This window comes from Phyllostomus hastatus, unplaced genomic scaffold (genome assembly GCF_019186645.2).
Source record: "Phyllostomus hastatus isolate PE091 unplaced genomic scaffold, TTU_PhHast_1.1 phas_contig_495, whole genome shotgun sequence".
NCBI classification, from domain to species: Eukaryota; Metazoa; Chordata; class Mammalia; order Chiroptera; family Phyllostomidae; genus Phyllostomus; species Phyllostomus hastatus.
Genome location: NW_025333895.1, coordinates 6,293,654 through 6,320,098, shown reverse-complemented (window position 1 = coordinate 6,320,098; position 26,445 = coordinate 6,293,654). Strand labels below are relative to the sequence as shown.

The 26,445-nt window shown below is 67.2% G+C and overlaps 1 protein-coding gene across 1 annotated transcript; it reads left to right on the top strand.

Annotated features, from left to right (window-relative positions):
* Positions 1-226: 226 nt before the first annotated feature.
* Positions 227-22,281, top strand: FIBCD1 (fibrinogen C domain containing 1). The gene is made up of 7 exons (XM_045846417.1): positions 227-298; positions 8,671-9,150; positions 12,190-12,349; positions 12,745-12,881; positions 20,715-20,811; positions 21,322-21,501; positions 22,022-22,281. Exons 1-7 carry the CDS (start codon positions 227-229, stop codon positions 22,279-22,281), a joined length of 1,386 nt encoding a protein of 461 aa, XP_045702373.1.
* Positions 22,282-26,445: the final 4,164 nt, after the last annotated feature.

Below are 26,445 nucleotides of genomic sequence, written 5' to 3'. Positions count from 1 at the left end.
GCGGCTCTGGCGCTCCCGCTCTCACCCGCACACACACCCGTGCACACAGGCACGCGCACACGCGCATACCTGCACACGCCCGCCCGCTGGCCCGGGTCGCCCCGGCGCGAGGCACCGAAGCGGGGATCGGGCGGGCAGAACGCGCCTGGAACCCGCGCCCAGCTCGGCGCCTTTGCGCTCCGCAGCGGCTCGCCTCGGCCGGCGCCCCCGCCCGTCCTGCCAGAAGATGGTCAACGACCGGTGGAAGACCGTGGGCACCGCTCCTCAACTTGAGGACCGGCCTCGAGACAAACCTCAGGTACGCGCGGCCGGGCTCGTGGGGACTCCCTGGGTCCCTGGCGGTGGCCCATCTGGCTGGCGGGATGGACACCCAGCTCCGGGCTCGAGTTTGGGGAGACCCCCCACCGCGAGGCTCAGGGAAGGAAGGGCAGGCGCCTTCTTCTCCATCGCCTCCAGAGAAGGATTGAACTTGGGGTTCAGGATGGGGCCGTACCCCTGCAGGAGGGAGGACCCCCTTTGTGCCTCCAGCAGTCACGGGGTGCACACTGTGTCTGAGGGACCTTCAGTTCCCAGTGCGACCAGCCCTTTAGGTGTCCGAGAGATCTCTGAGTCTGTTTCATCACCTGTACAGTGGGCGTCTTCACTACTTCCCAAGCTGTGTGCCGCCCTGTGCCAGGTGCCTGGCACGGAAACCTGAGCTTCAGGACCAAGGCTTGACCCCCCCAACCCCATCTCCTCTAAATCCTCCCACTTTAGCCAGCTTCACACACACACACACACACACACACACACACACACACACACACAAGAGGATCAGTAAGTATTTGCCTCCTCTGAGGATGCTGGGCACGGCGCTTCTCCAGCTCAGAGACCCGGAGAGCACGGCTCTGACTGAGCAGGCCGACCCCGCTGGAGGGCACACAGCTCTGCGGGGATTTGAACCTGGGTCTGTGGGCTACAGGTCTGTGCATTCCACCCTTCTCGCTGCCTCTTTGGGGGCAGTGGCAGTGGGCAGGCCTGGAGGGTGCCCAGGGCTGAGCAGCGGAAGAGGGGTGAGGGCAGAGCTCCAGCGCTGGCCAGAGAGAGGGGGGGTCGGAGATGGGAGGCGGAGTGGAGGGACGGCCCTGGGGCGGCCCCCGGGCCAGGCTGCCCAGGGACCGGGGCAGGCAGGCAGGATGAGGAGGCCTGCTCGCCAAGGAGAGGAATTAATGGAGCTGCCCGTTTTAAATTTCAAATTTCTCCCAGACAGATGTCATTGGGGAAGGAACAGTCCGTGTTGGCAGCCGCAGGAGGGGGCGGCAGGGGCGGGCCTTGGCGGCCCCTCGCTCTCCCGAGCCGCCACTCGCTCATTCTCCCGGAGTGACACGCCGCCGTGACGGGAGCTCTACAGTTTGCAAAGCTCCTTCCCAGCCTGGCTCCCCACGGCAGCCCGGGGACGAGGCGCCGACGCACGTTCTCGAGCCCCAGAGGGCGGGAGGGAGGGTGGTTCAGAGAGGCAGGGGCATATGCCCATGTGACGTGGCGTGTCAGTGGGGGTGGGGGGTGGGGGGGCAAGGCTGAGGAGCCGAGCCTGACCCCAAGCCACCCCTGGTGCCTCCAGGGCGGTCTGTTCCCTGTCAGGGCAGGTCCACACCCCAGCCACCCCCAGAGAAGAGACCCGACTTTCTCACCTCTTAGCACGAGCAGGCTCACCTCGTAGACCTGTCGCTCAAAGCCATCCCTCGCCCGGCCCACTCTCCCTCTTTACTAGCCCCTTACAGCTACTCAGTGCTTGTCATCTGCCGGCCCCTTGTCCCCCACCAGCCTGCCCATTTCCAGTCTTTCGTTGTCTCATTGTGTCGGCTGCACCCAGCTCCTCAACACACACGCACACACACTCTCAGGGAAAACCAACTAAATGCCACCTCCTCCAGGAAGCCCTCCCTGGTACCCAGAGGCTGTCTTGAAGTCCCAGCAACATCGCACCTGTGCTGCTCAGCTGCCTTCATACCCCTGCCTTGTACCCTAGCCTCGAGTCTCTCCCCTATCAGGAGCTGCCTTTGGACACACGCTCCTTCTGGGTCCCCAGCCTGGGGTCTCCCCTGGGCTCAAGCTGCTGGCCTTGAGGCCCCTCACGTCAGGAGCAGAGGGATATTTGTTGAATTGAGCTGCACGGAGCCTCAGCCAGGGGAGCTGAGGGGGAGGAGCCAGCAGGTGCTGCTGTGTCTCGAAGGGACGGGGCTTCTTTGGGATCTGTTGGAATTGTGGCCTCAGGGCCTCCTGGGCTGCTGGCCCTAGCCTTTCTCTGCCCTCCCTGGGGACACCTGTTCCAGCTGCCACCAGGTCAGGGCCCAGTGGTCTGCCCTTGGGCATCAGAGGCCGCCGAGGGCCTGTGGCTCCGGGGGCCTGGGCCAGTATCCAGCACTCCCTCACCCTGCAGGTCCTCCGGTGGCCCAGCAGGTAGACAGGCTGTCCCCTGGGCCAGCTCCGGGTAGGGTCTTTCCCGTGCCCTGGGTCGGAAGAGAGAAACTCTGCTGCACCCCTGCCCTCCAGGCCTGTTCCCTGGGGCCCCGCTTCTAGCTGCTTCCCAGACATGCTGTGTGATTCCGGGTAAGTCACTCACCCTCTCTGGGCCTGCGCTTCACCATCTGTAAAAGGGAACCGCAGCCCCTGCGTCCTCCTCACTTCACGAGGGCTGATCGAAGGGTCAAGTGAGGTGCTGGCGTGTTTTGCAAACTGTAGAGCATTGTCCCCCTCCAGGTGGGCGGGTGACAGTTCTCAGAGCAGCCTGTCCCCTTTCTCAGGCTGTCGGGGTCCCGACCGCCCCTCTGCCCACCAGGGAAAGGGGTCTGGCGCCCCAGCTCCCCCGCGGCGGGGCTCGGCTGCTTCAACAGGCACGTTCTCCAGGAGAAGACGGCAGTGCCGCAGTCCGGGCACCAGCAGTCTCTCCCCACGGGCTCCCATTTCTTACTCACACCCCCTAGGGGGTTGGTGGCCGGCCGATCGTCCCACTTGATGGATGGGGAAACTGAGGCTAACAGAGCTGGAGCGGGGCCCTCCCCGGAGGCCACGAACCTGGGTGGGAACACGAAGGGAAGAGGGGCTGCCTGCGCGTCCCCCGCTCCGCCCGCCCGGCCGCGTCACGTAGTCAGTTCCCAGGGACGGACGGATGGCAGCGTGGCTCCCAGACTCGCGGCACCAGCGGCGGCCGGTGCAGGGCCTGTGTCCAGTTGTTTCTGGGGGCGCCTCGGGCTAGCTCTGTCCCCAGCCCGTCCGCCTCCGCTCCCCCTGCGCTGGGTGACCTTGGACAAGACGCCGCGCTCGTTAGAGCCTCCGCTCTCCACCGCAGAGTGAAGGGGCTCGCGCGCCCTTGGGGCAGGAGATGCCGACGGAATATCCGCCAGGAGTTCGGAGTTGCTCTGGTGGAAGGATCTGGACACAGCCACGATCTTTCTAGTCCCGGCGCGTGGGGCCGGAAGCCCCCGTGTAACCACTTCCGGGGGGGGGCTCGTTTCCGAGTAGCCCCGCGCCGAGCCGCCCCACGGGGCGGGGCGGTCCACCTCCGACCCACCCCGGGCGATTCTCAACACTTTGGGAACTTCTAAAAACATTTTAGGAAGAAAAAAGGTTCTTGAGAGGTTCTTCCTGAGGCCTAAGCTTTATGCCGCTGCGTTTAATTCACTCAGTGACGCTTACACAGTACCCCCCTCGCAGCTGGGAGATGCGGCCGGAGCCCTTGCCCCCCGGAACTCACAGTCCTGGGGGGCCAAGCAGCCTCGGCGGGGGGGGGTTCTCACAAAGCAGGATGGGCGCGAGGTTGAAAACGACACCTTCTCCTCTCGGCCCCCGGGGCTTGGGGTGAGGTCCCTATGGGGTAAGGGTGGGAGAGGAGGGGGCTGAAAGGAAGAAAGAGGGGGCTACAAGTCCAGGACCCCCTCCTCCGCCTCCGGAGCCCCTCCTCTGGGCCCCTCGATCATTAGCCAGCTGTGCGGTGACAGCGGACCGGGGAGGGGTGGGGGTGGGGCAGGGTGGGGGGCTGGGGGGTGGCAAGCCTGCCTCCTGCAGGCGCCCTGAGCCAAGGGCTCATAGAGCAGGGCACAGGCATTCTTCCTAAGTCGTTGGGACCCCAGAATTTTGAGCAGAACAACCAGCCCCTCACTCCAGGGGTCTCTGGGACGCCTCTCTTCCAGGGCCAGAGGCTCAGGATTCGGCTCAGGTCAGGAGACTTTCACCCAAGGGTGGGCTTCTGGGGTAGGTGAGGTGGACTCCCCCTGGGGCTAGGGCAGGGGCTGGGCCTCCCACCCTCCCCGCTGACCCCCTAAGCTCCCCAGAGAGCCCCTGCCGGGCCCCAGACCACCCACCGCCCACCCTCTGCCCCCATGTGCAGTCCACAGCGTGACTCTCCATGAACAGCCCCCTGCTTTCAGCCGGGGTGCCCTAGAAGAGGGGCTGGGGGCGGCCTGCACCCGGGCCTCACCCTGCCTGGCCCCCCCGCCAGAGGGGACTTTCTTCTTCCCACTCTGGTACGCACAGTATGGGCCGAGTCCACCCAGGGGACAGCCGTCGCCCATGTCCCTTAGGTAGCAAGGAAGCAGGCAGGGGCCGGCCGGACAGGATGGGCCCGCAGGGCGCCAGGGCAGTGAGGCCCTTCCTCCCAAACCCTCCTTCCCTCTGCCGGACCCGCGTCCACCTCTGGACGCCGGGGGCTCCGACGAGGCAGCGGGACAGAGGCTGCCGCGCAGGTGAGGCCCCTCCGGGGCTCCCTGCCTCCTGCCTCCCCGGCCCGAACCCATCTGGTCCTCGCCTTGGCCCGCGCTTCCCGGGGCAGCCTGACCGTGGGCTGGCACGGGGGGATTGGGGGGTCCACGGGGGGCAAGCCGCCTGCCTCTAGTCGGGAGCTCAAGCAGGTGGCTGGGGCGACAGGAGTCTTGAGCCCGGGGCTCCCCTCCTGCCCCCTTCCTGGGGTGCTTTTCTGGTCGCCCGCCCCTCGCCGCTGGAAAGGGGGACTGTGGGGGCGATCATGGAGCTCCAGCCCCGCAGCGTCCCTGGCCCAGCTGCACGCCCCCGAAGCCCCCTCGTTATCCCCGGCGGCTTTCTCTGCCAGGCGCAGCGGCGGTGGCCTGTAAAAGCGAGCGGCACTTCTTGCTCGCGGCACTCTCTGAAGACTAACTCTCCTCTGCCCAGTGGCCCGGGTCATCTCTGAGTTCCACGGTCCCCTGCCCCTGGGGGGCCCCCTGCAGCTTTCTTGAGCCCCTCCCCTCCTCCATGACCCCTGCCCCCCAGCCAGGGGCCCGGGGCTTGGGTGGAAGTGGGTGCGCAGGGGGACGGGGCGGGCCACTGCCTCAACAGCTGGGGTCCTCAGCGCTCTGCAGTCGGGGCGCACTGCTCCACGCCGCTCAGGGCCGGGTGTCCGCCGTGGGCTCCGGGAGGCCCTGGCGGGGACCTGCTTGCTGACCCCTGTGGGGCTGCTCAGCAAGCAGCCTGGGCACAGACGGTGCGGTCCCCGGGCCGCCCGGCCCTGGGTTCAGGGGCCTTCCACGTGGCCTCGGGCGAAGCCTTCTGCTCTCTGAGCCCCGGTTTTCCCACCTGTAGGACGAGTCCCACCACAGCGGGGGGTTGTTTGGAGGTTCCAGGGGAGGTGAGCCAGGGTCAGCGGGGGTGAGGTGGTGACCAGCCTGCTGGTCTGGAAGCTGCCCGCCTGTACCGCCCGGGGAACTGGGACGTCCCGCAGGCCGCCTTCATGCCGCGCCCAGCCATCAGAGGCGGCCACAGGGTCAGAGGGGCCCTGCCTCGGGGTCCCGGGCTCAGCATGGGGTCTTGGGCCTCTGCCCTACCAGGCCCCGAGGGTCCCAGGGACGCCACCCCCTCCCCATTCCAGCACGGCCCCACAGCAGTGACCTAGTGTCTCTGCTCTTCCCTCTGCCCGGCAGCCGCCGCTCTGTGCTGGACGGTGCGCAGGTCTCCGCCCTTCGGGGCCTCCTGGTCCAGGGCCAGCCTCTGGGCCTGCGATGGCCGGCCCCCAAGTGCCAGCTCTCCCTGTGTCTGCGGCTGTTACTGCCCACAGGGATCTGTGCCCCCCCAAGAGGGTAGGATTCACAGCCTCTGGGACATGAGCTCCCTCGGGGCAGGGCTGGGACAAGTGTCCACAGTGACCTACTCAGGGGCTGGCCTGGAGCCTGGCTCATGGGGACACCAGTGACTGCTGATTGGATGTCTGAATGAAATCAAAAGCGATGGCTGTCTGTCTTATTAAGTGCCGCTGAGGGGGCAGCAAGGGCTGAGAGGAGGAGGGCTGGGGAAGCAGTCAAGGGAGGCTTCCTGGAGGAGGCGGCATCTAGCTGAGCCCTGAGGGAGGAGAGCGAGTGAGGCCAGTGGAAGAGGAGCAGGGGAAGTGGATGCCTCAGCCCAGGGTGCAGCTGGTGCAGAGCCGGCGGAGGAGAGCCCCCGGGGGCAGGTGTGGGTGGAGTGACCAGTCCAGACGCGTGGAGCCCGGGATGGCTGTGGTGGCCCTCGGGGCCCGGGCCAGTGTGGGGACAGGAGGCTGGAGCAAACTAGGGCGCAGTGAGTCTCCCCCACTGCAAGGACTGGCAGAGGCAGGGATTTTCAACCCGTGTCATCTCACGGCACACACACACTAATTACCAGAATTCTGCGGCACACCAAAAAAATGTTTTTTGCTGATCTGACAAAAACTAGGTATAATTTTGATTGATTTACAAAAAATAATAACTGTGATTACCCACCCTTTTTGCTCCAAAGTGACTTTTTAAAAAATCAGGTGCCTATACTTGTATATAAGGATTTCTGCTACCAAGAATTAACCAATCAGAAGCAACCTTGTTATGTGATGTGACCAATGAGATTCAACTCTGTTTATGCGGCCTGTTATTTGTGGCCCAGGACCTGGACGGCTGCTGTCGGCTGGGCCGTTGTCATTGCTTCGCTGGGCCGTCTCAGGGGAGAGTGGTCAGCGCCCCTGGTCCCGTGGTGTGGGAAGGCTGGCAGCGCCCCCGCCGACCATCGCGGGCTCAGGAGTTCTCTCCCTTATGTCACCAATAACCGACGGCCTCCCTGGGGGGCTGCCTGTCCGCCTGCCCCTCTCCCCTGACCCCGACGCCCTCCGGGGCCAAGTAACTCGGGAGTTACTCCTGGCGTTTAAATTTGTGGGAAAGCAGCTGCTCGCTCCGCCCCCCTTTCCCAGAGGAAGGCCTGTTACGTGATGTGACGTAAGGCGGGGGGGGGCGCTGCTTTACGGGTCACGAAGCAAGCGAGCTGTCCCTTACAGCAGTGAGATGCCCCCCCAACGCCAGAGATGTGGCAACGTATCAGCCACGCAGGGAAGTAACACTTCGGGCGGAAACTAGAAACACCGAGCCCTTGCAGACGCGCCTGTACACTGACCCTGGGACAGGGAAAGCCGCTGACACTCACGGGCCGGCTCGCTGCGCCGGGGGCGGGGCCAAGTGCGTCGGTGCGCTCACTCGTTCAAGGGCGCCTCGCCTCCGCCTCCGGGACGCTGAAAACGTGGGGGATGGACTCGTAGAGGCGGCTGCCCTGGGAGCGGGTGGAGGCTAGGGGTCGAGTCTGACCTCAGCTTCTGATTTGCGGTGTGACTCGGGGCAAGCCCCTTGCCCCCTCTGGGTCTCGGGTTTCCCCATGCGTCACAGGCTTGGTGGCGTTCTGCACGTTCCCTTTCGGCTATGACCAACTTGCCACCGTGTCATAGCGCTTCCTTCACGTACAAGCTGCACTTGGGTGCCAGCTTCCTTGGTTGCTGGCCCCCACGGCGCCCCCGAACCCAGGTCCCGTTCTCGCCTGGCCTGCCGCCTCCACCCTTCGTCTGCTGCGTTGCCTCGTTTCCGGTTCTGGGGGGCACAGCTGCCCTGTCACCCCAGCCCCCCCTCCTGGGGAGAACAGAGGCCCTTTCCCGCCCCGTCCTCTGCCGTCGCGGTGTGTGCCCCGCTTCTCCCGCTGGGGCCCGCTCTGTGGACAGTGGGGGGAGGAGGGGGGAGGGGGTGCTCAGGAGGCCCCCCTGCGCCCAGAACCCTTGGCAGCCTCAGGGGCCCGCACAGCTTTGGGACTTGGGACGTGGATGCCTCAGGTTGAGAGGGACCTTCAGTGATGGATGCCCACTGCCACCCCAAGGCACTCATTCCACTGGGACAGAGTGACATTTGTAGCATTGTTGTTGTCACCTTACTTACGGCTCTCTCTTCCAGCAGGAGTCTGCAGGGCAGGTGCCCAGGTGCGGGGCAGGGGGTGTCATCATTGCCCCCACTTTACAGGTGGGGACACCGAGGATCAGTGAGGTCGCCCCATGGGAAATGGCAGCGTGGGGACCTGGGTCCAGCTCTCTCCAGACCTAGAGGGCTTGGTGCCCTGGGCTGGCTGAGTGGGGCGGGCTGGGGCCAGTGAGGACAAAGGGGTCGCTCTCTCCATTGGTGTCCCTGTCCCTCTACCTCAGTTTCCCTTTCCATCCTCTCCACCTCTGTCTCCCAGCTTCTCTCGCTCTCGCTCTCTTTGGTGTGCCCCTTCCTCTGTCTCCATGACTCCCTCCCCCGGTCCCCAGGCAGGCAGGGCGCCCCCTGAGCCTCGTCCAGAGGCTGGGTCTGCCCCTGAGGCTGCCTCTTCCTTCTCTCTCCTGTCTGTCCGCCTGTCTGCCTCTGTCCATGTGCCCTGGCCGGCCTGCAGCGGCCGAGCTGCGGCTATGTGGTGTGCACGGTGCTGCTGTCCCTGGCCGTGCTGCTGGCCGTGGCTGTCACCGGCGCGGTGCTCTTCCTGAACCACGCGCACGCCCCCGGCACAGCGCCCCCGCCCATTGTCAGCACAGGGCCGGCCGGTGCCAACGGCGCCCTGGTCACCGTGGAGAGAGCCGACAGCTCACGCCTCAGCATCCTCATCGACCCGCGCTGCCCCGACCTCACCGACGGCTTCGCCCGCCTGGAGGACACCCAGGCCTCTGTGCTGCAGGCGCTGGCCGCGCACCAGGCCCAGCCCCGGCTGGCGGGCGAGCAGGACAGGGAGCTGCTGGACACGCTGGCCGACCAGCTGCCCCGGCTGCTGGCCCGGGCCTCAGAGCTGCAGACGGAGTGCGCAGGGCTGCGGAAGGGCCACGGCATGCTGGGTCAGGGGCTCGGCGCCCTGCAGAGCGAGCAGGCCCGCCTCATCCAGGTGAGGGCCGGGCCCGGGCCTGAGGTCTCGGTGGGAGGGCGGGGTTGCTGCCCCTTGGCGTCAGCCCTGTGGTGGCCACTTGATATCCGTGGCCTCACTCAGTCCCCACATGCCCCGGGACCAGGGGCTGTGACTATTCCTACGGATGGGCACATGAGGCCCAGAGAGGCAAGTCTCTCATCCAAGGCCACACAGGCGATGGTGCCAGGATTCCAACTGCCTTCTGCCCACAGTCCCGGGCGGCCCTGGGTACCTCTCTGAGTGGGACCCCTGGCATCCAACAGTCAGGTCTGATCCAGGGCTTTGGGGGCCTCCCGGTGCTCCAGGGCGGGTGGGATGCTGGTGAGGGCCCGCCCTTCAGTAGCAAATTGAGGTTCAAGGTCAGTGACACGCTCTCTCCTGGTGGTGCCACCTGCACCCACCCTCCCCCCACTGCCACTCGATGCCCCAGCTTTCCAGGGAAGGAGGGACCAGTGAGCGAGCCCAACCAGAACCCCAGCCTGTCCCCACCGCACCCCCGAGCCAAGCCAGGCCCCAGGGTGGGAGTTTCCAGCGCTGACCACGTTGACCACACCTGGAGCACGGCAAGAAGCCTTCCCCTCGTGGGACCGGAGCCGTGTGGAATTTGACTCATTTCCCCAGAGGCTCAGGGTGATGATTTTAGGGACCAAGTGTCCTGCAGAGCCCTGTGGCTCCCAGCCCCTCCCCACGCTACCCAGACCCTCAGCTGATCAGCCCAGACCTGAGTGCTTGAAGCAGTGCCCACGGGCACCTCTGCCAGGGCTGCCAGGGCTGCGGTCCAAAGGCACGTCCCTGGGCCTCACCCCAGACTCCCCAGCAGCTCCGTGAGTGCCAGGGAGACTCGTGCACCCGTGGCTGAGATCCCTGGCCCCGGAGGTCCTGCCTTCAGGGTTCAAGTTCTGGCTGTGGGACCTGGGGCACGTCTGGCACCCTCCCCAGGGTGGGTCTCCTCGCCTGTAAAATGGGGACAACACAGTCCTCACCTCATGGGGCGCTGGAGCTGCTGGCAGCCCCTCGGGTGCCGTCTGCACATCAGCTTCCTTTCTTGTGGCGGAAATTGTTTGCACCTGAAGCCGGGGGCACCCCCCTAACAACCCCTTTTGCAGAAGGAGTGATGGTCCGCCGTGTGCTAGGCCCGCCCGCGTGCTAAGCACCAGGGCCGGGGTCCTGACCTCCTGCCACGGAGGGGCACGCTGGGCTGAGCGTGGCGAGCGCCCTGTCCCCGGGCTTTGGCGGTGCCTGGCGCCCACCTCTGCAGCTGCCGTGTCCTCTGGAGCGCACCCACGCAGCTCAGCCAGCAGGCACGGACTTCCCCGCAACCCGGGGCCTGATTCTATGCACGTTTTAACTTGAGTCATTTGCTCGTTTAAACCGAGGGCTTCCTTGCCTGTTAGCAAGTGTGGGCCGTGCCCGAGTTTCTCACGTGTTTGTGGTGTCTGAGAAACGTGGGCGGAACCCCAGACACTTCACTGGCGAGCCCGGTGATCCTTGCCCCCCCACAGGCCCCGCCTTCCACCCCTCACCCCCGGGGCTCCCCCAGGGACGCCCCCACACGCCTGTCCGTCTGCCTGGCGCTGCACTGAAGGCCAGGGGGAGAGCGGCCGGCCGCAGAAATCCTGGCGGAACCCTCTCCCTGCGCGTCTCCGCCGGCTCCCCTGGGCTGCCGGCCGCTGGCACTGGATGGCCTGCTCAGCAGAGGGGACACGGCCAGGGAGCGAGAGCTCTGCAGCCCCTGCTGCCGCACCAGCTGGAGCCGCGTCCCGCAGACTGCGCAGCCTGTTCCTAGAACGGGCTGTTATCTCCGCGTGTGAGGACCCACCAGGCCCTCGGGCTGGCCCCTGGCCGCCTGACTGTGACCCTGTGACCCTGTGACCGACCTCCCATCCTCGAGGTCCTGCAGTCTCCCAGAGCCCAAGGAGGGGAGGGGACAGGCTTCAGACCCTTCAGGCTGCAGGCCCTGCCCGGAGGTCGGTCCTGGGACAGGGGACAGCGCGGCACTGAGTGGCTCCCCCTGGACGTAGGTGGTGGGAAGGGTGGCCACCAGCAGGGGTGGGGCAGGTACCGGGAACACCAAGTGAGCGCTCAGGCCCTCCACATGCTGTAGGAGCCCCTGCAACACAGGTCCCACCCCTCTGGCTCACAGAGGGGAAACTGAGGCATGGGGAAGTTCAGCTGCCCTTCCAGGGCCTGTGGGAAAACCCGGAGCTGACACCAGGGCCCGGATCCCAGCCGCTGCCTGCACCCTGGGCTCCCCACACAGGGTGGCACGGCCCCTGGGAAGCGGCCTGAGGCCATTCTCGGCCAGGGACCTCTCCTTCCGGGCCTCAGTTTCCCCAACTGTAACAAGGAGAAGACAAGGCCTCCGTCTGGGCAGTCCTGCGGGGTGAGGGCGGGGCTGGACCCGAGAGAGCCGTGCGAAGTCAAAGCAAGGCTCGCCCGGGGGACAAGTGGGGGGGGCAGTGCCCCAGGGCCCCCCCATCATGGGCAGATCCCATCCCCCGGCCTTCCAGGCGCTGCGGGGATCAGAAGAGACGTGGGTGAGGGTGTTTTGTAACATGGACAGTGCCTTACGGGTTCACGTGACGAGGCGGCCGAGTATGGGGTGCCCTGCTGTGGGCTGCACCCCACGCCGGGTCCTTCCCACAGTGTCACCGGTCCCACAGCAGCGGGGCCAGGAGGCCAGGTTGGCCTGTTTGGTTACGTCGCTCACCCCCTCCCGTCGAGAAACTGGAAAATGGGCGAGCTGGGGTTCGAACCCAGCTTTGCCCAGCGCCAGGTGCACCCTTCACACACACACACACACACACACACACACGCACAGCGGGGCCTACGGCCCAGAAAAGGGGGGAGCGGGAGCCCCCCAGCCCCTCCCACACGAGTCCTCTCCTCCGGGTACCCGGGCTCAGACCACCCTGGGTCCGGGCCGCAGCCGGGCCGGGGGGCCCACCTTGCCGGCAGGTGTCCCGCTGTGTGCCCGCTGGAGCCCCTGCCCCCTCTGACCACCCCTGTGCTCCGCAGCTTCTGTCGGAGAGCCAGGGCCACATGGCTCACCTGGTGAACTTGGTCAGCGACGTCCTGGACGCCCTGCACAGAGACCGGGGGCTGGGCCGGCCCCGAGTCAAGGCCGACCTGCAGAGGGCGCCGGCCAGGGGGTCGCGGCCCCGGGGCTGTGCCAACGGTGAGTGGGGCTGAGGGTTGCCTTCCTTGGGGTCCTGGGGCCCGGCTTCATCCCCCTCATTGCCCCCCACCTGCCACACTGATAAGGAAACACTGCGGCAGTCTGCCAAGGACTTCCTGCCGCCGGGCGGCACTGGGGCCCGCCCCTCCCCCCGCCTACTGAGGCGGGGCTCCCTGTGCCCATTTTCCAGATAAGCAAAGCGAGGCTCAGAGACCGTGCCCATCACCCACCCCCTTCCCAGGGAGTGCCAGAGCCAAGGCCCAGCCCCGAGGCTGGGGCTCTGGAGCCCAAGCGACATTACCAGGGGGGCCAGAGAGACCCAGGGACAGAGGGAGGGGGCAGGGCCCGGGCCGCGGTCGGTGGGCCCGCCCTGCTGAAGGCCTTCCCCGTTGCAGGCTCTCGGCCCCGCGACTGTCTGGACGTGCTCCTGAGCGGCCGGCAGGAGGACGGGGTGTACTCTGTCTTCCCCACGCACGACCCCGCCGGCTTCCAGGTGTACTGCGACATGCGCACGGACGGCGGCGGCTGGACGGTGAGTCCGCTGCTTCCTCTCAGCCTTGGGCGGACAGGCGGGGCGCCTGGGGGGGCGGGGCCCCCGGGGGGCGGGGCCACCAGCCTCCCACCCTTCATCCTGGCTGGCCCGGGGCCCTCTGGCCCCCACAGACCTGCCTGTCATCCCACCAGGGGGCTCCACACCCCCAGACGCCACCTGCCCGGGGCAAGTGGAGCCTGTGGGCTGACCCTGGGGCAGGGGGCCCCCCGGGAAGCAGACGCTGGCCCCCTCCCTGTTGCCTGCCTGTGGAGCCACCTCCCTGGGCCAGGCAGGGCCGGGCAGGGCTGGGACCAGCCGGGGCACCTGTGGCTAATGTCAGTGCAAGGGCCGACGCGTGGACACTGGCTTTCTGTCCAGTGACCCTCGTGGTGCGTGCAGGAGGTGACGGGAGGCGTGGCTGCGGGGGGCAGGGACCCAGTTTGCCGCTCTCCCGCCAGGCCAGGGGCCATGCTGCCCTCCTTGCGCCTCTGGCCCCCGCCCGGGCGGAGCAGGGGGGAAGTGGGAGCAAAGGGAGGTCCTAACTGGTGGTGGAAGGACAGGGCTGGGGCCGTCACCGAGCCCACTGCCAGAGAGGCTACATGCCCCGCCATCCACGCGCAGGCCTGCCGTGGTGGCTCTCGGCCCTGCTGTGGGACCGCGGGCACGTCACTCAGGTTCTCGGAGCCTCAGTCCCCTCGGCCGTGGAACGGGGATGCCCACCCGCGTCACGTAGAGGTCTCAACTCCAAGCCATGGAAAGGGGCCAGTTGAAGCAGAAAAGGGGTATCTGGGGGGAGGGAGACTGCGGGGGGAGCCCCGAGAAACCAGCTCAGCGCCGCCCAGTCGGGAACAGAGCCCCCCAGGCCCCGCCAGCTGAGAAGCCCAGGGGTGCCCGCGTGAGACGGGTGGGCCGGCAGGGCAGGGTGGGGCGAGGCGAGCGCATCTGGACGGCAGCGCTGGACGTGAGACGAGAGCGTGGGGCTCCCCACAGGCCCCAAGACAGACGGACAAACGGACGGACCTCTAAACCTCTCTCCGAGCTCCAGAGGAGATCTTTCAGACGCACGGGATCTGCGTCTGGGGGCTCAAAGCTCTTTGTTTCCTTAACGCGGAACATCTGAGTTATGGTGTTTGCCGCTGGGACCCCCTTGGCGGGCGGGAAGAGCAGCCCCGACCGCCAGCCGGAGCCCAGACATCAGAGTTAAGGCTTCGGACAGACTTAATGAAAGACCCAGACGCCAGCCCGAGCCGTGAATCTTCCCTCGGCCTCCCGGGAAGCCGCTCCGGAGTTGGGCCGGGGGCGGGCAGTTCCCGGGGCTGGGCTTTGGGCGATCAGAGGGGAGCGAGTGAGCAAGGCAGAGCCCCCCCCCCCCCCCCACCGCCTCCCACTCACACTCCGGGACCGGCCCTGGGGGAACGGCCCCCCTCCGCCGGGAAGTGTCTGCGGGGCCCATAAACGTTAATATCCATCTGGGCTTCCGCCAGAGGCCGTCCTTTCCCAGCCGCCGTGGGCGCCCGTCAGGACCACCTCCCTGCCACACGGAATCTGTCAGACGCTCAATTGTTGTTCGGGAGGGAGCTGGCTGCTGCCTCTCCGGCCGCCGGGACCATGCATCCTCGTTAGGTTCCCCGTGCAAACTGCTGGGCCTCGAGTGCCGGCCCTGGAGGGCGCTCCCTGGTGGACAGGGCGCCCGGGGCTGGACGTTCCAGTCGGCAGAGCCTGCTTCCCCGACACGGGCGGGGGCGGGGCTGGGGTCAGCAGCTCTGCCCACTTAGGGGGTGCTTTCCAGTTTCTATCGCACTGCCCTGCCCCACAGAGCTCCGGCACCCCTCCGGTCCCTGGGGCTGGCCGGGCAGCCTCAGAGAGGGCGAGAGATTGGTGCAAGGGCACCCAGCATGTGAGCAGCCAGCCTGGGGCACGCAGGAGCCCAGAGGAGAGTCCCTGACCCGGCCTGGGGTGGCGGGGAGAGGCTCTTGGGCAGGGGTCTGAGTGCTGGGGGACGAGGCAAGGACAGTGTTCCAGGCGAGGACAGTGTTCCAGGTGAAGGGGACACGCATGTGGAGGTCGGCAAGGCGGTGGGGGGGCTTGTTCTGGGGCCATGGTGACCCTGCCGGGGTGCTGGCCCCCCCCACCCCGAGGCTGTGGCGGCCGGGGCTCCGCTGTGTTCCCAGGCTGCCCTTGCTCTGGGGAGTCCTTGGCGCCTGCACAGCTGATAATGGCCAGGGCGGTGACCAGACTGCCTGTGTCTGAGCAGCTTGGATATTCAAACTTTCGGGGGAGCGGGGACAGTGCCCGTGAAGGCTGGGCCGGTGCCTTGGCGCTTGATAAACGGCAGCTGAGCAGTGCGTGCCAGGTGCCGACTGCCAGGCCTGGGAAGCGTGGCGGACAGCCAAGCCCGGGGGTACCATTTTCAGTCCAGAAGAGGGCAGGGCCCGCTGGGCTTGGCAGCTGGCTCTGAAGGGGAGGCAGGGGACGCCGGTTAGACCTACTGTGTGCCGCCTGGCTTCCTCTTTTCTGTCGTTGCTTCTTGGCTGCAACCCTGCGGGGTGCCCACGGGGTCGCAGACGCTGCCTTTTTCTGGAGAAGGGAACGGATGCCCAGCAGAGCCGTGACCTCCCCGAGGGTGCACGCCGGTGAGCGGCAGGCAGAGCTGGGGTTTTCCAGAACCTGTGCTTTGGCTGGCGAGACCCCGAGGTGTCCAGATGGGATTTAAGGAGCCACCGTGTCCCAGGAAAGCAGCCTTCCCCAGGGGCCGCCTTTGAAGGGCTGCGTGCGCTCGCGCATCCAAGTTCTTTGTTCTTTAGAAGCAAGAATCCGTCTCTGCCACAGCCTCCCCCACTCCCCCCCCCCCCCGGATCAGAGGCTGGTGGCCGCCACCAGCACAGTCCTGCCAGTAATTGGTTTCCACAGAAGCTTCATCAGAGCCCAGGAAAATCCCAGAGGCCCCTTCCACTGTGGCAGAGACGCCCCCTCCCCGTCTTTAGGGTTTGGATGTGCCCAATCCCCATCCCTTGGGCCTCAGCAGTTGACTACCTGCCAAGACCCTGCTCAATCAACTGGTTAGTTGAGCGCCTCCTCCTCTGGGAAGCCCTCCTGGACCACCCTCCCCCCCAGTGGCTGGCTCCCCCTCCTCCAAGCTCCCAGCGGGTCTAACTGCAGCTGTTACCATCACGGAATGCTGCATAGCAACCAGCACACGTGACCATCACCAAGACCTCATGTGATAACGCCCATTTTACAGATGAGGAAACCGAGGCACAAAGATCAAGGGAACTGCCAGTTGGGAGCCTGCCTCGACCGAGGTAGCTCTCTGCCCTGCGACTGGCTGCTGGATTGTGCGTCCATGTCTCCAGGGGGACTGTGAGCTGGCCAAGGGCCAGAGTCACCCCTGTGCGCTGGGGGACGCCCCACGGGGCCGGGGGACACAGCCCTCTCATTTTGCAGAAGACACGAGCCCAGACTTCGATGGCCGCGCAGCCCCTTGGCTGGAGTCCCAATAGAGGCTGGTCTCCTGGGGGCCGGCCCAGGACACCCCATGGTTGGATTGGAGCCAGGCTGGCCGCTCAGCTACGATGAGGGCCGGGCGGGCTCACGGGAGTGGGGGAGCCCTGCTCAATCCCCTCAGCCACAGGGGCCCCCCTCTCTGGGCCTCCATGGGCCTCCCCAAGCCCAGCCTTGGGGCACCCCACTGTGCAGAGGGGACCCCCATCTTCTCACCTGTCTGATGACAAGGGGAGCTCGGAGCCTCGCTCTGGGACTGTGGTGAGGCGGGCAGGGCGGCGGCTGTCCCTGAGGGCACTGTCTGGGTGGGGTGACCACGGAGCCAGGCCCCTGGTGGGGGGCTCAGGACGACGACCCCGTACTCTGGGCACCGAGGCCAATAAACCAGGAGCAGGTCGGACGGCGGTCTGTCTGAGGAAGGCATCCTGGCGGGGACTGGACCCACGGAGCGTGAGATGGGTCCCTGCAGCCTGTGTGACACTCGGGACAGCCGGCCACTCTCCTGCCCGCCCGCCCGCCTGCCTGCCTTTGAAACCGGAGCACCATCTGCAGCGGCGGGAGCCCGGGGGCGGCTCCCTTGTCTGAGCCCCCTCGGCGGCACCGGGAAGATGCGCCGGCGGCCGGCTTCAGAAACCCCCGCCAGGAGAACAGGCTCTGTCTTCCCGCTCGCTCGTGGCACGGGCCCAAGAGGCCACGGCGGCCGCCAGCGCTCCTCCATCAATCGCTTCGCAGCTGGAACACCACGGAGATGCCCCGGGGGCTGGACTGATGGGTAGTTTAGCTTCTAAATTAATAATGATTTCGTTTCCCTACCTTCCCCCCTTCTTTTTTTTCTTCTTTCCTTTTTTTAAAGATCTTTCTTATTTATTTTTAGAGAGAGGGAGAAAGACAGGGAGAGAAACGTCAATATGTGGTTGCCTCTCACGCGCCCCCTGCTGGGGACCTGGCCCACAACCCCGGCATGTGCCCTGACTGGGGATCGAACCGGTGACCCTTTGGTTCTCAGGCCATCGCTCAATCCGCTGAGCCACACCAGCCAGGGCTCCCCTTTCTTTTTCCCTTAAGTGGGATTCATGTCCGGTGGGTGGGCAGAGAATGGGGAGAGAATCCCAATTCTTCACCCCCTTTCCTCTCTGCTCTGCCTTTCTGGCCGGCCCCTGCTCTGTTGCACGGAGGCCTCCGGCATGGCGCCATCCCGCCGTCCGGGGTCCCTAAAGCCCAGCCGGTCTCTGGAAGCCTGAAGCCACAGCCACGCCTCAGCCTGAGTCAGAGAACACCGCCCCGCACGTCTGAGGACATGGGAGGACCAGCAGACGAGCTGGGGCCGCCTGTCGCACTTGGACTTGCCAGCAGGCTGCGCCGGGACGGGCTCGGGGCGAACCCCCCAGACTCGGGGGGTTCCGAGTCTGAGACGCTAGCCCGGACCCTGCACGGCGGGTCACGCGGCGGTGTTTGAGCCGAGGCGGAAGGGCCGCCCGTGCCGGTGGTCGGCACTAGGTCGCGACGTGTGGGCAGGTGGTGAGATCAGTCCCGTGGGCTGTGATCAGCGCCGTTTTGTAAGTCGAAGAGAGGGGACTAGAAGAAGACAGGACAGGAAATAGCAGAGCCCGACCCTCCCTCCCGGGAAGGGCAGGCGCCGTTCCAGCGAGCGTCTGTGTCGGAGGGAGGCCCTGGGCCCTGAGTGTCGCTGCGTCCCCGGGTCCTTGAGTCCAGGGCCCCTTCTGCGACCCCTCGTCACAGACGCGTCCCGGCCCCTCGAGGACGGGCGGTGGGGGTTTGTCCTCTCTCCGGTCGCAGGGCCCGAGCTGGCAAACGACTGCGGTGGCTTCGGGGGTGCGGCGACGCCGACCACTCTGTCGGGACCGTCGGCAGCGCCGACCTGGTGGCCGTCCACCGTCCCAGGTGTGGGGGAGAGAGAGCCTGGGCGTCCAGGGGGCACCCCCGGACACGTGCTCACTCCTGCTGATCCGGACCCAGGCCCCTCGGAGGGGACATGCCTGCGACAGGCCCCCGGCCCGGGAGGGCAGACGAAAGAGGGGGCCCTGAGGCCTGCGGCTCCGAGGTCAGCTCTGGGCGGGAGGGGCCCGGCCCAGGCAGCGGACGCCCTGGCCGGTGGTAAACCCTGACAGACACACCTGTGAACGTGGGTGGTGGACGATGGCCTGCAGGTGTGCAGCCGGCCTTGGGCCAAGGGCATGACCGCCCATCCTGCTGCTCACGGATGCCTGCCCCGGCCGGGCAGTAACGAGAGGGGGCGGGGGACACAGGACCTTGGCTCCGGGTCGGGGAAGGATCGACCCTCAGCACCAGCTGGTCTTGGTGGCCCTGGCCGTCTGTCCTCACAGGCAGGTCGTCTGGGCTTCGTGCCCGAGGCCTGGCACCCCACATCCTACGATGTCCTGACAGCAGAAACAGGGGAAACTAACTGCAATGGTGGCAGTAACACCTCCAGCCGCTGGCCTCCCACTCCGGGCTGCGGTCTTGGGAGGCAGGCTTCTCGGCGGATGCGGCAGTGAGGCCCGGAGGGGACGGATGTCTTACCCCGGCCACAAGGGGGCGCACGTGGGGCCAGCACCCTGTCCCTCCTCCAGGGCCGTCCATGAGCCCTCCCCTCCGGGCCCTCAGACCAGTCCTGCTTCCTGCCTGTGGTGGGTGCCCTGTTCCTCCGCCCTGAGGCTCTGAGGGGCGAGCCCTCACTCAGCTCCCCCAGCTGGCCCTGGTGCAGAGGCGCTTGGCGGGATAGTTGAGTGAATGGAAGGGGCCTGGGGCCGGCGCCCTGGGTGGCTCACGGAGGAGGGGGTCCAGGGCCTGAGTCCCACAGGGAGAGCAGAGGCTGGGGGAGAGGGAAGGGGGGAGACCCCCACCGTGGGCAGGCCGGCAGCCGCGTGCTGCCCCCAGCTGGCACTCCCCGAGGCCCACCGTGCCAGGCCCTGAGCCTTTCTCGGCAGATGGCCGGGGTGCTGTCAGGGTCCCCATTCTACAGATGAGGAAGCTGAGGCTCAGAGGAGGGAATGATAACTCCCTGGTGGGCTGGAGCCCAGGTCCGTGTGTGGTGCCCATCCCCGCCCCCCCAGCCCCTCTCTACCCCAGCCCCCAAACAGCCTGCCTCCCCCTGCTGCCCCCTCCCCCCGCCTGCCAGGATTAGGCCTTTTGGAGGGTGGGCAGCCGTGCTCAGGGCCACACTCGGCAGCTCTGCACACCCTCAGATCTTCTGAGCCCGATCGAATCTCCTTCTGCCCAGCAGGCCCCTCCTGACAGCGTCCGCATTTCAGGGCCGGGCTGGGTTTCAGGTCGTGGAGCACGACGAAGAGGTGACCTCCCCTCCCCCGCCCGATGTCAGGTCGGAGCGCTCTCGTGCACCTGCAGGCAGCCCGCGCCCGCCAGTTCCGGGTGGCTGCAGCCAGGCTGCTTAGTAATGAACCCGGCCGGGCGCTGGCGCGGCCGCCAAGCCCAACACCTCGGGCTGCCCAGATGGCGGGGTCGGGGCCAGGGGCGCTGCCTCTGCAGATGAGGAGGAAAAGGCTGGTTAAACAGAAAACCGTGGAGTGGGGGCCGGTGGGGCGGGCGGGGGAGGGGACTGTCGGCGCTAGTGCAGCAGCTCCGGCCTGGGCCAGCGTGGCACTTATTCCAGAGCAATGTAACCGATGGGACTCCCCGCTCCCCAGCCAGGAATGTTATTAAAGGAGGGACAGAGGCGGCTGGGCTGATCATCAGCACCCAAGTCACACCCGAGCCTGCTGCCGACTCCCGTCCTCCCCTGGGGCGGGGGGGGCTGGGGCTGCAGTTTCCCCAACCACCCCCTCATCCCCTGCCCGGGCTGTTCTGTGGGTGGGGGTGGGGGTGACTGGCAGAGCTCTGGAGGCCAACCCCGGGGGCTGGGGGTGGTGTGCGTGCGTGCGTGGGTGTTCTCCGTTTTTAAAAACTTGAGAATGGGATTTTCTTTGCTTTCGGTTTCGCCTGGGAAAGATATGAGGGCCTTTGTCCACTCCTTTTATTGACTAGTGGGGAAACTGAGGCCCAGGCAGAGACAGGACCATCTAGGGTCCAACGGTGAGGCAAGGAAGCTGGGTTTCCCCCACCTCACCCCACCCCAGTGACTGTGACCCCTTCGTGAGGGTCCTACGGAGGGCTTGGGGCCATCCAGGTAGCCCCACCTCGGGCCACCACAGCCCTTCAGACCCCCGGCTCTGCTCCAGGCCCCCTGCCGGGAGCCGTATAGGGCCACGGGAGGCTTAGCCCCTGCCTCCTGGAGCAGGCGGGGGGGCGGGAGGGGGGCAAATATAGGGGCGGGGGAGGCCGGTGCCCACTCTCCACCCTCGCCTGCCGTTGCAGGTGTTTCAGCGGCGGGAGGACGGCTCCGTGAACTTCTTCCGAGGCTGGGAGGCGTACCGGGACGGCTTCGGCAAGCTCACCGGGGAGCACTGGCTAGGTGAGGGGCCCCGCTCTCCCCCCGAGTGCCCCAGCCTGGCTGGACGGGGAAGGGCCGCACAGCCCTCATGCCCGGGTAGCTTGCACGCGCTGACCCGCACACGGGTGGGGGGCCGGTGGGGGCTCAGGGAAGCAGGCAGGAGGGAGAGGCTGATGAACTATCGCCAGATGCCGATAACCTGGAAGGCGTTTAATTAAGTGGCCTCGTCATGGAGAGGTAATGGGAGCAGGGAAGCGCTGTGGGTGCGTGTGGTGGGGGAGAGGGAGGTCGTGGGAGACCCCAGGACGGGCCGGGAGGGCTGGGGGGCAGGGCCGGAGGGAGGGAGGAGGTGGGTTGGGCGTTGTGCGGGGGGAGCACAGAGTCAGGCCCTGGGGAGGCGCGAGACACAGACACCCCCTTCCCGTCACCTGCCCGTCACCAGCCACAAGCCTAGCTCCTGCTTCTCCCTGGTTCTCTCTGGGGGTCGCCTTCCAGGCCCCCACCTCCTCCTGCGTCCCCTCCCCTCTCCAGGGCTCAAGAGGCTCCACGTGCTGACGGCGCAGGCGGCCTACGAGCTGCGCGTGGACCTGGAGGACTTCGACAACGGCACGGCCCACGCCCACTACGGGAGCTTCGGCGTGGGCTTGTTCTCCGTGGACCCCGAGGAGGACGGGTTCCCGCTCACGGTGGCCGATTACTCGGGCACTGCAGGTGGGGCTCTGGGCGCTGGGGTGTGTGGCCGTGGTGGCCACCAGTCTCCCTGCCTGGGAGGACTCGGGGGCGGGGGGGGCGGTCCTGCAGGTCTTCCCCACCAAGGCCCCCGGGGTCCTTATCTCAGCTGCCCCCTCCCCTGCCCCCCGCCCAGCCAGGAGGGCCGGGAGGGTCCGCCTGCTGTGCAGGTGAGCAGAGTGGGCCCAGAGCCAGGAAAGGGGACATCTGGAGTTTGGGCTGCGCTGGGCCCCTGAAGTGTGGTGGCTAAACCCCTCTGGGCGGGTTTCTTAGGCAGCGGCAAGAAAGGAAGGGAAGGTCTGAACGGCTGGGAGGAGGCAGGGACTGCCTAGACCCCAGGACAGCCACGGGGACCGCAAGGGGGCGCCCGTGAGCCGCATGGGCGCCGTGGTCTGTTGGGCGGGGCAGGTGTGTGTGCCCCGGCGCGTGTACGTGGGGGCACGTGGGAGCATCGCGCCTGCACCTGCGCCCCGAGTGCGCACTCGCGTGTGTGCCCGCGCAGGGGACTCCCTCCTGAAGCACAGCGGCATGAGGTTCACCACCAAGGACCGCGACAGCGACCACTCCGAGAACAACTGCGCCGCCTTCTACCGCGGCGCCTGGTGGTACCGCAACTGCCACACGTCCAACCTCAACGGGCAGTACCTGCGCGGCGCGCACGCCTCCTACGCCGACGGCGTCGAGTGGTCCTCCTGGACCGGCTGGCAGTACTCGCTCAAGTTCTCCGAGATGAAGATCCGGCCGGTGCGTGAGGACCGCTAGTCTGGCCCCGCGCACCGACCGCCCGCGCCGCCCTCCCTCCGCTCCCCAGCCCAGCCGCTCCTGCCTGTCGCCCGCCTGCCGGCCCGCACCTGGCTGACCTGCTCCTGTGCCGCTGGGGTGCACCAGGCCCACCCCAACACTAAGCACCCTGGGCAGATGAGGTCGCATGTCACGTTCACACTGTCCCCAGTCCCCAATTTGCCTCTGATGGGGGGCGGGGCAAATGCCCCCAAATTCTACCAGCCCAGACTTTGGCTTCCGGGTTGTGTTCTCCTGGCCGGAAGTCGGCCCCAGCTCCGCGCAGCCCCCCTGCGCTCTGCCAGCCCAAGCACCTGGCGTTATGGGGGCACGTGGAAGAGGGGACAACACCCTGGAGGCCCCCTAGCAGACCGAGTCAGGTCTGAGGCCAGCCTCCTCCGGTCCTCCGGGCACCCCCCTCCTTGTTTCCACCGAGCCTGGAGACCCCACCTCTCCCCAAGAGCCCTGGGAGCAGCCAGCGCCAAGGGCCGCTGTGGCCAGGGGCTGGCACATCCCACCAGGCCCCGGGCCAGGCTGCGGCTCATCGCCTGCTGGGATGCATGCCCCACGGTGGGCTGGTTCCCCGAAGTCCCTCCCTCCACCCTGTGTCCCCGCGTCCTGGGAGGTCCCCGTGCCCTTGGCTGCTGGGCCCAGCCCCCTCCGTTCTCCTGCCTGCGGGAGGAGGGGACAGACCCCAAACCACTAGTCTGGGCCCAGCCAGGGAGGACCTCTTGATTCTCTGGGCAGCTCGGGGCTTGCCGCACCCCCAATTTCCGGGACCCCAAGACTTCCTCGGGGCAGGCCTGGAGGGTGGAGGCGGGGCCTGGGGAGTTCAGTGGCCATCACCCCCATGTCAGCCCGGAGACCACCGCTCAGCGCAAAGGCTGGCCCCTGGCAGCGACTGTTCATGCTGCCACCTCAGGTCAGGGGTTCACGTGGCCAGTGGAGGAGACGGGTCCCAGCCCGGCACTCAGAGACACTTTCTCACTGAGGCCCCCAATGCCCAGGGCACCCTTGGTGCGCCCCCTCCCCCAACAAGAACTGCAGGCTCCAAGGTCAGTGGTCGGGAAAGGCAGGCCTGTGAGCCCTGACCTTCACCTCCTGCTCAACGACCTTGGGCCCCTGATGCATTTGCTGTTGGAACCAAGTTCAGGGCTGCTTTTCCAAGTCTCCATCTGTGGGTACCTGTGCAATGGGGTCTGTGGGGGCCCAGAAGTCGGGGGGGAGCTGCCCAGAGCGTGGGCAGCACCGGTGACCCCCCTGCAGCAGGACATCCGAAGGCAGGCACACGGGGAGAGGGGCTCCGCTCTCCCCGCCCTTCCCGCCAGAGTGTGTGCATTGACAACACGCTGGAGTTGGCTGGGGTGGCAGGAAAGGCCTGGAGGGCCGCCCACTTGCCCTGTGACCCGGCCAGTCCCCTCCAGCCCCACCTGGTCCTCGGTGCTCGGCGGAGATTTGTGGGACATCTGCTCTGCCCCGGGCGGCTCGACCAGACCAAGTCCCCGCCCTCTCGGCACTCAGCTCAAAGCGGAGGTGGCCCAGGAACGGGCGCTTGCAGCCCAGGGCGCCCGGGGCAGCGGCGGGAGCAGCCCAGGTGCAGGCAGGACGGAGGGGCAGGCGGGTGTGGGGCGGCCACACCTGGCCAGCCCCGGGCTGGAGCTGCCAGCCCTGCAGAGCCAGCTGCCGCTCAGCACGTGCCCGGCGCTTTCTGCTCGGCCATCAAACACGCTCCCGGTGACTGTGACATTCAGGGGGCCATGCTAGGGCTGGGAAGAGGGGCAGACGCGCCTCAGCTGGGGCCTAACGGAGACACGTGAGGACGGCCTTCGCGGGCCTGCGGTCAGCATCCGGCCAGCCTGGGGGCACCCATCCCCCTGTACGAGAGCACCCAGTCCCGCTCCCAGCCCAGGCCCGGCACCACCAGGGGACCAGGCCGGCCCAAACGCCGGCTGAATGAGCATCACGGTGGGGACGGCCAGGCCGGCACCCCCTCCAGGGGCTGGCGCTGAGCACAGGCGGACACGGCGCGCAGGAGGCTGCTGGGAGCCAGGCAGGCCCCCGCGCCGCGCTGCGCCGTCCACCACACCAGACGGGAGTGACCACAGGAAGAAGGGGATGCTGGGAGGGCCCGTGGAGAGGGGAGGCCCCACCGAGTCCCGAGGGGTACAGACGTGCAAAAGGTCACCCAGGACCACGGTCCCTGCACTGGAACCCTGACCCACGGGCCCAGACTGATGCTGCGCGTGCCTGTGGCCCCGCCCCCCCACGCCAGCGGACCGCCCGCCTCCTCCAATGAGAGGAGCCTGCAGGAGGGGCAGTGCCCACACCAGAACGCTGGACAGTGCATGTAACCCCCACCCCGCCCCTCCAAGTTCCTCTCCACGAGCACAGGCAGGTTCCGAGGAATCAGCCGGGGCCTCGGGCCTTGCTTCCCAAACTCAGACATGTCTCCGAGTCCAGCCCCCTGGCTGGCCACCTGAGCCCCCCGAGTCCAGAGGACAGACAGACCTGGTTTCCCCCCAGCCCCCCAGGACCTCGGCAGTCAGGACAGAGCAGCGGGCAACCCTCGAGTGCGGCTGCGTCTGCAGCCACCTGTAAACAGGCTTCGTGTTTGCCTTGAGGCAGAAGCCATGGCACCAGTCAGCGCCCACCTCCTCCTGGCCCCGCCTCCCACACTGCCACTCACCCTCCCGGGCCCTCAGGCTGGGGGTCGGGGGGAGCTGCAGCCCAGAAGGATCAGGAGGGAAGGGTCGTGAGGTGGGTGGGTTCAGAGGAACCGCCTGCTGCCCCTGCTGTGCCAGGAGGCGAGGGCGGGAGTGGGTGCCCACCCGCTGGCTGGGGGCGGGGACGGGAGCGATGCCGCAGACTCCGTCCTGGGCTGTCCGAGGAGCAGCGTGCTGGCAGGACACATCAGACGCACTGGCCCGGGCACAAAGGACCCTGGGGCCGGTCTGCGCGGCCCAGGCCTCTCCAGGGCCTCGGTGCTCCCCTGCTTGCAGGGACCAGCCCGAGGGGCCCAGGCAGCGGGCGGGACTGGACGAACCAGGGGCTGAGCTTGGCCTTGGGTGGGGTTTGGGGGTCTGGACGGTGGGGGACTGGGCGGGCCCGCCCTGTGAGAGGCAGGTGCCCATCCTCGCTGAGAGCACTTGGCGTCGTGTGTGTTCCCGTCTCCAATAAAGTCTCGTGGTGACCTGGCTCGGGCCTCGTCCCCAACCCCGCTCCGCGCCCGCAGGGGAGCACGAGGTGGGTGGGACGCCAGGGCCAGGGGGCCTTCTGCGGTTCCCTGACTCGCCCCCACCACTTCCCAGAGCGCCTTAAACCCGAGGGGCTGGGCGCTGGGGGGCCCCATCCCATCAGGGTCCCCGGGGTGACACGCTGTCCCTGTGGGTCCCTCGTGGCTGGACTCCGGAGGAGCTGAGTCTTTACTGAGAACGGCCCCCAGTGGCTCTTTATCCGTGAATCCAGTTTGAGGCTTAAGGACAGAACAGTGCCCCGAGCTTATCTAATAAAACCCAGTATTTACTGAGTGCCTGCGTGGGAGGCCTGGTGCAGGCCTGGGCTGGGCGCTGACCGTGCACCTAGCGCGTGTGGCCGACAGAGGCTGCCGCTCGCCCGCCCGTCCCTGTGGGGTGGTGGGGGCTTGTCCCCTCCACAGTGTCCTCCACTTGGGGAGCTCCATATCGGGCCCACAGGGGCGCCCGGGGGTGGGCCAGGCCACTGCGAGTGACTGTGACCACGGCCATCTGCCTCCCCACGGGCCACAGCTGACAGCCTTGCCCGACTCGGCCCCTCCCCTGCAGCCCCGGGGCCCATCCCTCATCAGAGAGCTGCCCTGGCTCAGGTCGTGGGGGGTGGGGGGCGGTCAACGAGACTCGGTGAGTTCAGCCACGACGGGGTTCTCAGGGCCGAGGAGGGTGCTTGCGGTTTAGCCCCAAACTGGGCCTCATGCAGCACCGGAGGGGCCCCCACGAGAGGAGGAGCTGCCCCCCACCCCGGGGAGGCCCGGGCCCATGGAGAGGGCGCCGGCTGGGCTCTGGGGCACCCTAGGCAGCCCACCCCGGTTCAGTGGGTACCGAGTCACCTCCCCAGGCTCCACCCCCAGGTGGGCTCCACCTCCCCAGCGCACGACCCCCCAGGACGTGGGCA

Excerpts from the sequence above, each read along its gene's own strand:
- FIBCD1 (XM_045846417.1), top strand. The coding sequence starts at position 227 with ATGGTCAACGACCGGTGGAAGACCGTGGGCACCGCTCCTCAACTTGAG. Across the intron at positions 12,350-12,744 it reads GCCCCGGGGCTGTGCCAACG|GCTCTCGGCCCCGCGACTGT; the intron begins GTGAGTGGGGCT and ends TCCCCGTTGCAG. Across the intron at positions 12,882-20,714 it reads CGGACGGCGGCGGCTGGACG|GTGTTTCAGCGGCGGGAGGA; the intron begins GTGAGTCCGCTG and ends CTGCCGTTGCAG.